The sequence below is a fragment of the Salvelinus fontinalis genome, chromosome 4 (genome assembly GCF_029448725.1).
Source record: "Salvelinus fontinalis isolate EN_2023a chromosome 4, ASM2944872v1, whole genome shotgun sequence".
NCBI classification, from domain to species: Eukaryota; Metazoa; Chordata; class Actinopteri; order Salmoniformes; family Salmonidae; genus Salvelinus; species Salvelinus fontinalis.
The window spans coordinates 77,402,470-77,415,234 of NC_074668.1; the positions used below are offsets into that span (position 1 = coordinate 77,402,470).

The 12,765-nt window shown below is 49.7% G+C and overlaps 1 protein-coding gene across 7 annotated transcripts in view; it reads left to right on the forward strand.

The window, feature by feature from the left end:
* Window positions 1–12,765, forward strand: part of LOC129854461 (adenylate cyclase type 2-like) — a 97,693-nt gene that overhangs the window by 63,394 nt on the left and 21,534 nt on the right. For 5 of the 7 annotated variants that reach the window (XM_055921522.1, XM_055921526.1, XM_055921524.1 and 2 more), the window contains 8 exons: window positions 694–854; window positions 5,418–5,529; window positions 5,935–6,062; window positions 6,885–7,043; window positions 7,181–7,313; window positions 7,416–7,604; window positions 7,852–7,892; window positions 8,669–8,728. In XM_055921522.1, the coding sequence (XP_055777497.1) occupies window positions 694–854; window positions 5,418–5,529; window positions 5,935–6,062; window positions 6,885–7,043; window positions 7,181–7,313; window positions 7,416–7,604; window positions 7,852–7,892; window positions 8,669–8,728 (983 nt within the window). The remainder of the gene's footprint in view (window positions 1–693; window positions 855–5,417; window positions 5,530–5,934; window positions 6,063–6,884; window positions 7,044–7,180; window positions 7,314–7,415; window positions 7,605–7,851; window positions 7,893–8,668; window positions 8,729–12,765) is intronic. The other 2 variants (XM_055921525.1, XM_055921528.1) reach the window with 1 other exon arrangement.

Sequence of the window (12,765 nt, forward strand, 5' to 3'; positions counted from 1 at the left end):
CAGTCAGATAGAATCTGCCAGATCAATTACAGCACAGAGCTGAGCTGAATGACCCAAATCATGGCCACTTTGTGCAGAATGACTTTCCATGCTTTACGGTTTACTGGAAAACCTGCCCCAGTCATTTGAACCAGGAGGTGGTAATCTATCTGGGAGAGTATGTAGGCCTAACCAGTTGCCCCCTGACACTGGTCTTGGGTCAGTTTTACATTTCTTCCACTAATAGTTAAAGTTAGGATTTGATCCTAGATCTGTACCTAGGGGCAACTTCCCCCTTGTGGATGCAGCCAAACCAGTGGAGAGAGGAAAGAGAGTAGTCCGGTGCCTCAGTATTGCATCATAAGGGTGAACAGGAATTAGGATGGGATTGAAGAATTATTTCCTGAGACATCTCCTTATTAACTTCTTAGATTCCCATCTCACCTGACTCTATTCCATCCAGAGGCTCTCAATGCAATGTTATATATTTCTGTTGACTGGCTGTACAACCAGACTGGCAGCACAATGATTATAAAGCTTTTAACAGTAATCTGAATGAATGGGGCCCTTGTTAGTGGAGTTACAAGATCAGCAAGACACTCTGACAGCTGGTTGATACTCAGATTGGGTTGGGTTCATGACCTTTTGTCTATCGGACAGTGTGTGGTTGGGTGGGTGTGGTGTGTTGATGCTAACGTGTGTGTGCCTGCGTAGGAGAACCTGCTGCAGTCTGTGCTGCCGGTCTACATCTCCATGAAGATGAAGCTGGCCATCATGGAGCGTCTGCAAGACTGCAAGGACAAAGAAGAGCAGCAACGACTCGTCAAAGACAACAACTTCCACAGTCTCTACGTCAAGAGACACGAGAACGTCAGGTACAGTACAAGAATAGCCTGTCAAGGACTAAGAATATGACTGAGAAACATACAGCCTGTTCAAATAACCTGTTATGTTCGAAGAAAATTACTAAGAAACATACAGTGGAATCCTATCCTTTGCCTATCACTCATTGCCTGTCAAACTAAGCACGGTTTTCAGTCTACCAAATAATACACATGGACAATATTTACCCAACCCAAATGTTGTCTTGAACGAAACTCTGCTTTTGGCTTTAGCCTTTGATTTTCTCATTCCCTGCCTTTACATTTTGGATCTTTTTCTACTTCTGGAACGACCCAGTACATCACCGGGGCCAAGCATTCTTCCATCCAAGACCTCTATACCAGGTGGTGTCAGAGGAAGGCCCTAAAAATTGTCAAAGACTCCAGCCACCCTAGTCATAGACTGTTCTCTCTGCTTCCTGCCTTGCTAGTAGTACCGGAGCGCCAAGTCTAGGTCCAATAGGCTTCTAAACAGCTTCTACACCCAAGCCATAAGACTCCTGAACAGCTAATCAAATGGCTACCCAGACTTTTTGCATTGCCCCCCCCCCCCCCCCCTTCTACGCTGCTGCTACTCTCTGTTATTATCTATGCATAGTCACTTTAATAACTCTACCTACATGTATATATTACCTCGACACCGGGGCCCCCGTACCTTGACTCTGTATATAGTCCCGTTATTGTTATTTACTGCTGCTCTCTAATTATTTGTTTTTCTTATCTTTTACTTTTATTTATTTTTTAAATCTTAAATCTGCATTGTTGGTTAAGGGCTTGTAAGTATGCATTTCACAGTAAGGTCTACACCTGTTTATTCGGCGCATGTGACAAATACGATTTGATTTGGTTTTGAAATTGTGTTTCCATAGCTAGGGACTTTAGAAGAGCAGAATCAGTTGCTTTGTGAGACGGTGTTAATGTTCACAGTTAGCCATTGTTATGTAAATGCAGCTGAAAAGTACCAGTGGCCTGGCTTTGGCCCCACGTGAGAGCAGGTCCGCCGGATCCATGGGCCAGTGAGACCCGGGTGCCGGCCCGCAAAGTTGGAAACAATAGTCTGAACACTGGGTTAAATCATATGTTGCATGTGTGCTTTGAATAGTTAGTTTGTGTTCTTTAATTTAATTTCCCCTGATATCCTCTGACCCCGAGGACTGGAGTTGCCCATCACTGCTCTGGGAGGTCTATTTACACTCACAATGCCCAGTCAGTTCTCATGGAATTTAGCATTACAGTGTTAGCTGAGCATTGACCTAAATGAGGCCTTTTGTTTTATGGGCATTCATTTAGAAAGTGCTGACAGACATTGGCTTTGTAGCCTATCCAGTGAACCGTGGCAGATAGCTCAATATATTCCCTAAGTTTTAGACTCTGTAATTGCTTACAGACTGTACTGTACCTTCTACCTTCCTGGAGAGAGAGGGAGCCCATTTGTTGCCCAAATTAAGGTCAACACAATAACACTCTTCAATCTTCTCAGTAGCCTGACAAACTGACATTTGTAACTACCTGGTTGATTTGATAAGTTTAGACCCATAATTAATATGATTTCATAGAAAAGGAGGGACATTTAAACTGATCTGAGAAGGCCTTGTGAAGATCAGACTGTATCATGTGCTGCTGTGGCTCGGCTAGTGAGTGAATCCTCCTTTAAGCCCTTTGGTGCTATTGTGAATTATAGCCCAATCACCTCCCCATTTGATCCTTGTAATGACACAAGACATGCTTGTCATTAGACATGTTCTTTCCAAGGAAACACCTGGTTGTTGTCAGTCAGAGTTACTGGGCAGCCATGGTTCTCTGGTCTGGTCTGCTTGGTGAGCAACAGGCTAATGTTAGCTACTTTAATGAGGACTGACCTTGGCAGCAGTTAGCCCTCTGAGCCCTGGTAATGAGCCAGTGATTAGGCTGTGGCGGCTGGATGTGTGGTGGCCTGGGTGTTTGGTGGCCTGGGTCAGGTGCTCTGTGTGGAGGATAGGGTTCACAATAAGCTTATAGCGCTTCCAATCAGTGTACAGTGCAGTGCTTCCCCTATTATTTTTTATCAGCAGCTGTGGCAAAGTTAGCATTGTGGGGGTGGGTTAGTGGACGTGGCCAATGGCAAACATTTTAGTGGCCGTCCTGTTGGCTACAGACCATTTATTTAATGTTTTAAAGCTGATTTCATGCAATTCTACACATTTTGCTATGGACGGAGAGAACATTTTACAGTTTTAAAGCTAGTTCCCTGCAATTTAAGACTTTTGGTTACTACATGATTCCATATGTGTTATTACATAGTTTTGATGTCTTCACTATTATTTTACAATTTAGAAAATAGTACAAATAAAGAAACCCTGGACTGAGCAGGTGTATACAAACTTTTGACTGTGTGTGTGTGTGTGTGTGTGTGTGTGTGTATACATACATACACTGCTCAAAACAATAAAGGGAACACTTAAACAACACAATGTAACTCCAAGTCAATCACACTTCTGTGAAATCAAACTGTTCACTTAGGAAGCAACACTGATTGACAATAAATTTCACATGCTGTTGTGCAAATGGAATAGACAAAAGGTGGAAATTATAGGCAATTAGCAAGACACCCCCAATAAAGGAGTGATTCTGCAGGTGGTGACCACAGACCACTTCTCAGTTCCTATGCTTCCTGGCTGATGTTTTGGTCACTTTTGAATGCTGGCGGTGCTTTCACTCTAGTGGTAGTCTACAACCCACACAAGTGGCTCAGGTAGTGCAGCTCATCCAGGATGGAACATCAATGCGAGCTGTGGCAAGAAGGTTTGCTGTGTCTGTCAGCGTAGTGTCCAGAGCATGGAGGCGCTACCAGGAGACAGGCCAGTACATCAGGAAACGTGGAGGAGGCCGTAGGAGGGCAACAACCCAGCAGCAGGACCGCTACCTCCGCCTTTTTGCAAGGAGGGGCACTGCCAGAGCCCTGCAAAATGACCTCCAGCAGGCCACAAATGTGCATGTGTCTGCTCAAACGGTCAGAAACAGACTCCATGAGGGTGGTATGAGGGCCCGACGTCCACAGGTGGGGGTTGTGCTTACAGCCCAACACCGTGCAGGACGTTTGGCATTTGCCAGAGAACACCAAGATTGGCAAATTCGCCACTGGCGCCCTGTGCTCTTCACAGATGAAAGCAGGTTCACACTGAGCACATGAGCACATGTGACAGACGTGACAGAGTCTGGAGACGCCGTGGAGAACGTTCTACTGCCTGCAACATCCTCCAGCATGACCGGTTTGGCGGTGGGTCAGTCATGGTGTGGGGTGGCATTTCTTTGTGGGGCCGCACAACCCTCCATGTGCTCGCCAGAGGTAGCCTGGCTGCCATTAGGTACCAAGATGAGATCCTCAGACCCCTTGTGAGACCATATGCTGACACATGCACATTTGTGGCCTGCTGGAGGTCATTTTGCAGGGATCTGGCAGTGCACCTCCTTGCACAAAGGCGGAGGTAGCGGTCCTGCTGCTGGGTTGTTGCCCTCCTACGGCCTCCTCCACGTCTCCTGATGTACTGGCCTGTCTCCTGGTAGCGCCTCCATGCTCTGGACACTACGCTGACAGACACAGCAAACCTTCTTGCCACAGCTCGCATTGATGTGCCATCCTGGATGAGCTGCACTACCTGAGCCACTTATGTGGGTTGTAGACTCCGTCTCATGCTACCACTAGAGTGAAAGCACCGCCAGCATTCAAAGTGACCAAAACATCAGCCAGGAAGCATAGGAACTGAGATGTGGTGTGTGGTCACCACCTGCAGAACCATTCCTTTTTTGGGGGTGTCTTACTAATTGCCTATAATTTCCACCTTTTGTCTATTCCATTTGCACAACAGCATGTGAAATTTATTGTCAATCAGTGTTGCTTCCTAAGTGGACAGTTTGATTTCACAGAAGTGTGATTCACTTGGAGTTACATTGTGTTGTTTAAGTGTTCCCTTTATTTTTTTGAGCAGTGTGTGTGTGTATATATATATATATATATATATATATATATATATATATTTATTTATTTATTTATTTATTTATTTATTTGTAATCATATCTTTTGGAGTGGAGGCAATTGTGCTGCTAAATGAATATAGGGAAAACACTGCTGTAGTTTATGTCTTAGAGCCAAACCCCTTAGCACGATCTCCCTTCTACTCAGTCTTCACCTCCTCTCTAGCCCCTAGGATTACTGCTCACCCAGGATAGGACCTCCAGCTGTAATCATTTAGCCCCACTCCATTTCAACACCCCAGGAGTCAACCGTTATCTGACAATGACACCCTTGTTTAGTGATACAACAACATCAGAGGGATTAATCAGTGTAGCGGCCAGCCTGGCCGTATCCATGCAGACAACAGATTTCATTATGACACTGATGTCTTGACCCCATATGTCCTGAGTCGGTCGTGATCAGTAAGCATGAAACGCAAGAAAATGCTTGGAAACTATGTGCAACAGGTAGGGACTATCTAAACTTGTCCAATAATGAATGCTTCTTGTTTTCTTTGCAAACCGTGTGTCTTAATGAACACACCCTTGGCTTTTCTCTTTTTGCAGTATTCTGTATGCTGACATTGTGGGCTTCACCCGATTGGCCAGCGACTGCTCTCCGAAGGAGCTGGTCATCATGCTCAACGAGCTTTTTGGGAAGTTTGACCAGATTGCAAAGGTGAGTTAACAATTTGTAAGATTTGCACCTTTAATTAAATTAACACTGACTTTTCACCTTTTATTTCATTTTTAGCTACACTTTTACATTTATTATGATAACATAACAGTGTAGTAATGCATAATCCACTTGTTATGTGGCATTAATCAGTGCTTGCTTCATCATAATAATAATAATTCTAATAATATATTTATTTTATAGAGTGCATTTCATGATACAAATAATCTTAGATAGTTAAAAACAAGTACATGTAGTTCTTGGGCTGGACACGTATGGATGTGTTGTGTGTTTGGTTCTTCAGGAGAACTTCTGATACCTTGTTTGTGTTAATGCTAAATCCAGTTGACATGTCTGCTTCTTGGATGGTCTTCATGGTCTGTGGTATTTTTCTATTTTATTCTTCAGGAGAACGAGTGCATGAGAATCAAGATTTTGGGAGACTGCTACTACTGTGTGTCTGGCCTGCCTGTCTCCCTGCCCATGCATGCCAAGAACTGTGTGAAGATGGGTCTGGACATGTGTGAGGCCATAAAGTGAGTTCAGAGGAGCCCCAAGGCCTTCTGGGGGGAAAACAATTACTAAAACATGTGATCCTTCTGGTTAGTTCCAGGACTTTAGCAACATGTATTCTCATTAGATTGTGAGATAAATAGCGTATAGTAAATCAGATGTGTTAAAGTCAGGTAGGGAGGGTAGTGTTATTGTATAACGCAAGGGGGACTTTCTGGCTTAAGTAGTAGGTGTTGATATGAGTTGTCTGGGTCAATGATGGTTATGAGAGTGAGTTAGTTCTATAATCAGGTGTTGTGGAGGATTGGAGGGTCTGTCAAAGGAAGGCTTTATCATGGCTCCTCTCTGCCCTGTTGGACAATCAAATCACATTTCATTTGTTACACGCTTCGTAAACAACAGGTGTAGACTAACAGTGAAATGCTTACTTAAGGGTCCTTTTACAACAATGCAGAGTTAAAGATAAATGAAATACAAAATAGAAATAGTGACACAAGGAATAAATACACAGTCCATAACAATAGCGAATAAAAATAACATGGCTATATACAGGAAGTACCAGTACTGAGGCGATATGCAGGGGTACGATGTAATCGAGGTAGTTATGCGCTGTACATATAGGGAGGGGTAAAGTGACAAGGCAACAGTATAGATAATAGACCGTAGCAGCAGCGCATGTGGTGAGTATGTGTGGCGTCAGTATGCATGTGTGCGCATGTTATGACTACAAGGAAATAGTTGATTTGTTCAGCTGGCTCTGATGTCAAAGCAATAAGAAGGAATCCCTGGGAAACCAAAGCGCATACACACACACACATCTGACATATTCTGATCCCGCCCCTCAGACGAGTGCGCGAGGCCACAGGTGTGGACATCAACATGAGAGTGGGCGTGCACTCCGGCAACGTGCTCTGCGGTGTGATTGGCCTCCGCAAGTGGCAGTTTGACGTTTGGTCACATGACGTCACCCTGGCCAATTATATGGAGTCTGGAGGCTTACCTGGGTATGTTAGTAGTTGAGTTAACCATGTATGGTAAATCTTTAATCCTAATGGTGGCATTCATTATTAAGTTACTAGTGGTAACCTAGTCCTAGTAAGTCCATTTTACTAATAGTAACCCCCATCTTTGTCTTGATCAGGCGTGTCCACATCACTGAGGCCACCCTGAAGCACCTGAACAAGGCCTATGAGGTAGAGGAGGGGAACGGTGGGCTAAGAGATGCCTACCTGAAAGAGCTCAACATACAGACATACCTTGTCATCGATCCTCGGGTGAGCTACCTCATTTAATGTATTACCTCCAGAATCCCTGACAAGGGCCTTATCTGTATATGTGAGACTGCACTCCTCGTTAACATGTGTGTGTGTCATCAGTCTAAGGACCAGGCTCTGAACAGCCGCAGCATGCCCAAGCCGCGTGTGAATGACGGGCTGAAGATGCGGGCGTCAGTGAGAATGACCCGTTACCTGGAGTCCTGGGGCGCCGTCAAACCCTTCGCCCACCTACAGAGCAGAGAGGGATACACCACAGACACCATGGTCAATGGAAAATCACGCTGCAAGGTGAGTGACGGCTGGGGGGCCACTGCATTATAACTTATGAAAAGATTACCAGACATACTTCCTCTAACAGAAATAGTCCACTTTACACATCAAATCAAGCATAACAGGTTGAAATGTATTGCCACAAGCATCAGTATTTCCTGTGGAAGACTGTGGTGACTGTTGATGGCATATTTACATGCTGCTTTACTTCTTGCTGTTTTACGCACGATGTGTATAACAACAGTTGTTTTAAAAAAAATTCTAGGACATCCCTCTGCGTACAGCTCACTCGAAGATCACTGAGAGGTAAGGAAGGCCAAGTCTGAGAACACAGAGAGGATGAGTTCATTTGTTTATATGTTAACAAGAGCTCTGAACTGGCATCATGTCAGAGTGGTGACGTCAGACTCCCCTTACTGGAGTGGTACTCCTGCTATGCATCAGTCTGTTGATACAGTGGGTGTTTATGGTTGTGGAGGTGTATTTAGGAAGCCAGTTCTTTTTTTGAATTACCAAATGCAAACAACAGATCAGTGACTGTACAGTAAATGTTGAGCGATTTGTAAGTCCACTTAATGTTACACGTATTGTATATAAAAACACAAACACATTTACTTTTTATAAGGTCATCAAGTTTGGTCGCAAAGGGCTTAGAAGTTGTCTCTTTTCCCCCATTAATGACAAAAGCTGAACCACATGTGAGTGCAGTAGACAGGGCAGGGAAAAAAGAAAATTGCCCCGTAAGACCTTTTGCCTCAGCTGTGGTTCTAGTGGACACCGATACTGTGAATGGACACTTAACAGGAACCGGCTGTGTTGCTTCCGATGTGGTCGGTGGCCCTTCCTACGTTCTTTCATTTGGTCAGGAACAGTCCCTCTTCATGTCATGTTTAATAAAAACAAAATAGTTTCTTTATTCAGTTACAATACAAGATTTATTAATATTTGATCCATTCTACGGAGACAGACATTTGTTGTTTTAGCACACATGAATCCTCACATACAACACACAATAGTCCCATACAGCGACAACGATGTCACCATGTTGAATGTGTCTATCTCTCACTGTTGGTCCCTGACAGCTTTGATGAGTCTGTAGAGGAGCCCTTCTCCTCGCCCGCCCCTCCGCTCAGCACCTATAAGTGAGTGGTGCCAGCCTGGCTCACAACGCAAGTTCTCCCTTCTGAGTGGAGGAGGAGAATCTTGATGTTTCACCAGCACCATTAACCTCCAACCATTCTTTCTGGGTTAACACTCCTCCCTACCCCCCCCCCCCCCATACTGCCTAGAGCTGCCTCCCTCTTCTGTATAACAGGGCATCACAGGGATTCCCACGCCTTTACAAAGAAAGCAGGGCATAGTAACCACTCTCTACTAAGTGTTTAAAGTGCTTTTTGTTTTCCTACTGAAGTTATGTGCTGTTATAAATACCGTGTGTGTGTGTGTGCCTGTCTGTCTGTGTGTGTGTCTGTCTTTGTGTGTCTGTGTGTGTGTTTCCTTCCTGGTGGGGCAGGGGGCACAGAGCAGGGGTACTGCTGGGAGACTCCTGTTCAGTCACCAGAGTTCAACTAACACACAACATCCTGCACACACACACATTATAGAATGAATGACACACACCCACCCCCCTTCTCTCTGTTTCCACTAATGCTGAGAATGGCCTAAACCAGTTGCCTCCCTGCACAGCACACTGGGACTGAATAACCTGCATGATCTTGGCTGGTTTACCAGCATCCATCCATCTGTTTGTCTGCGTGTCTGTCTGTCTGTCTGTCTGTCTGTCTGTCTGTCTGTCTGTCTGCGTGTCAGCCGGTCTGTCGTGCCTGTCTGTATGGGTGTCAGCCGGTCTGTCGTGCCTGTCTGTATGGGTGTCAGCCGGTCTGTCTGTCTGCGTGGCGGTAGGTCTGTCTGTCAGCGTGGCGGTCTGTCTGTCTGTCTGCGTGTCAGCCGGTCTGTCGTGCCTGTCTGTATGGGTGTCTGTCTGCGTGGCGGTCGGTCTGTCTGTCTGTGTGGTGGTCAGTCTGTCTGCGTGTCTGTCGGTCGGTCGGTCTGCGTGTTGGTCTGAGTGTCAGTCTGTCTGTCTGTCTGTCTGTCTGTCTGTCTGCGTGTCAGCCGGTCTGTCGTGCCTGTCTATGGTGTCTGTCTGCGTGGCGGTCGGTCTGTCTGTGTGGTGGTCAGTCTGTCTGCGTGTCTGTCGGTCGGTCGGTCTGTGTGTCGGGTCGGTCTGTCTGCATGTCGGTCTGCGTGTTGGTCGGTCTGCGTGTCGGTCAGTCGGCGTGTCTGTCGGTTGGGTTGCGTGTCGGTCGGTCGGTCTGCGTGTTGGTCTGTGTGTCAGTCGGTCTGCGTGTTGGTCTGTGTGTCGGTCGGTCTGCTTGTCGGTCGGTGTGTCTGTCTGCGTGTCGGTCGGTCTGCGTGTTGGTCGGTCGCTCGGTCTGCTTGTCGGTCTGTCTGCGTGTCGGTCGGTCGCTCGGTCTGCTTGTCGGTCGGTCTGTCTGCGTGTCGGTCGGTCTGTCTGCGTGTCGGTCGGTCTGTCTGCGTGTCGGTCGGTCTGTCTGCGTGTCGGTCGGTCTGTCTGCGTGTCGGTCGGTCTGTCTGCGTGTCGGTCGGTCTGTCTGCGTGTCGGTCGGTCTGTCTGCGTGTCGGTCGGTCTGTCTGCGTGTCGGTCGGTCTGTCTGCGTGTCGGTCGGTCTGTCTGCGTGTCGGTCGGTCTGTCTGCGTGTCGGTCAGTCTGTCTGCGTGTCGGTCGGTCTGTCTGCGTGTCGGTCAGTCTGTCTGCGTGTCGGTCAGTCTGTCTGCGTGTCGGTCAGTCTGTCTGCGTGTCGGTCTGTCGGTCTGCGTGTCGGTCTGTCGGTCTGCGTGTCGGTCTGTCGGTCTGCGTGTCGGTCGGTCGGTCTGTCTGCTTGTCGGTCGGTGTGTCTGTCTGCGTGTCGGTCGGTCTGCGTGTCGGTCGGTCGCTCGGTCTGCTTGTCGGTCTGTCTGCGTGTCGGTCGGTCGCTCGGTCTGCTTGTCGGTCGGTCTGTCTGCGTGTCGGTCGGTCTGTCTGCGTGTCGGTCGGTCTGTCTGCGTGTCGGTCGGTCTGTCTGCGTGTCGGTCGGTCTGTCTGCGTGTCGGTCGGTCTGTCTGCGTGTCGGTCGGTCTGTCTGCGTGTCGGTCGGTCTGTCTGCGTGTCGGTCGGTCTGTCTGCGTGTCGGTCGGTCTGTCTGCGTGTCGGTCGGTCTGTCTGCGTGTCGGTCGGTCTGTCTGCGTGTCGGTCGGTCTGTCTGCGTGTCGGTCGGTCTGTCTGTCTGCGTGTCGGTATGTTGGTCTGCGTGTCGGTCGGTCTGTCTGTCTGTCGGTCTGAGTGTCGGTCGGTCTGCGTGTTGGCCGGTCGGTCGGTCTGCGTGTCGGCCGGTCTGAGTGTCGGCCGGTCTGAGTGTCGGCCGGTCTGAGTGTCGGCCGGTCTGAGTGTCGGCCGGTCTGAGTGTCGGCCGGTCTGAGTGTCGGCCGGTCTGAGTGTCGGCCGGTCTGCGTGTCGGCCGGTCTGAGTGTCGGTCGGTCTGAGTGTCGGTCGGTCTGAGTGTCGGTCGGTCTGAGTGTCGGTCGGTCTGAGTGTCGGTCGGTCTGAGTGTCGGTCGGTCTGAGTGTCGGTCGGTCTGAGTGTCGGTCGGTCTGAGTGTCGGTCGGTCTGAGTGTCGGTCGGTCTGAGTGTCGGTCGGTCTGAGTGTCGGTCGGTCTGAGTGTCGGTCGGTCTGAGTGTCGGTCGGTCTGAGTGTCGGTCGGTCTGAGTGTCGGTCGGTCTGAGTGTCGGTCGGTCTGAGTGTCGGTCGGTCTGCGTGTCGGTCGGTCGGTCTGCGTGTCGGCCGGTCGGTCTGCGTGTCGGCCGGTCGGTCTGTCTACGTGTCGGTCGGTCTGTCTACGTGTCGGTCTGTCTGCGTGTCGGTCGGTCTGTCTACGTGCGAGTCAGTCGGTCTGTCTGTGTGTCTAGCTGTCGGTCTGCTTTTCTGTCGGTCTGCCTGCGTGTCGGTTAGTCGGTCTGTCTGCGTGTTGGTCTGTCTGCGTGTCGGTCAGTCGGTCTGTCTGCGTGTTGGTCAGTCGGTCTGTCTGCGTCTCGGTCAGTCGGTCTGTCTGTGTGTCGGTCAGTTGGTCTGTCTGAGTGCCGGTCGGTCGATCTGCATGTTGGTCTGTGTGTCGGTCGGTCTGCGTGTTGGTCTGTGTGTCGGTCGGTATGTCTGTCTGCGTGTCGGTCGGTCTGCGTGTCGGTCGGTCGCTCGGTCTGCTTGTCGGCCGGTCTGCTTGTCGGCCGGTCTGCTTGTCGGCCGGTCTGCTTGTCGGCCGGTCTGCTTGTCGGCCGGTCTGCTTGTCGGCCGGTCTGCTTGTCGGCCGGTCTGCTTGTCAGCCGGTCTGCTTGTCGGTCTGTCGGTGGGTCTGCGTTTCGGTCAGTCTGTCTGCGTGTCGGTCAGTCTGTCTGCGTGTCGGTATGTTGGTCTGCGTGTCGGTCGGTCAGTCTGTCTGCGTGTCGGTCAGTCTGTCTGCGTGTCGGTCAGTCTGTCTGCGTGTCGGTCTGTCTGTCTGCGTGTCGGTATGTCGGTCTGCGTGTCTGTCGGTGTGTCTGTCTGTGTGTCGGTCTGAGTGTCGGTAGGTCTGAGTGTCGGTAGGTCTGAGTGTCGGTAGGTCTGAGTGTCGGTAGGTCTGAGTGTCGGTAGGTCTGAGTGTCGGTCGGTCTGAGTGTCGGTCGGTCTGCGTGTCGGTCGGTCTGCGTGTCGGTCGGTCTGCGTGTCGGTCGGTCTGCGTGTCGGTCGGTCTGCGTGTCAGGCGGTCTGCGTGTCGGTCGGTCTGCGTGTCGGTCGGTCTGCGTGTTGGCCGGTCGGTCTGCGTGTCGGTCGGTCGGTCTGCGTGTCGGTCGGTCTGCATGTTGGCCGGTCGGTCGGTCTGCGTGTCGGTCGGTCTGAGTGTCGGTCGGTCGGTCTGTCTGCGTGTCGGTCGGTCGGTGTCTGCGTGTCGGTCTGTCTGCGTGTCGGCCGGTCGGTCTGTCTGCGTGTCGGCCGGTCGGTCTGTCTGCGTGTCGGCCGGTCGGTCTGTCTGCGTGTCGGCCGGTCGGTCTGTCTGCGTGTCGGCCGGTCTGTCTGCGTGTCGGCCGGTCTGTCTGCGTGTCGGCCGGTCTGTCTGCGTGTCGGCCGGTCTGTCTGCGTGTCGGTCGGTC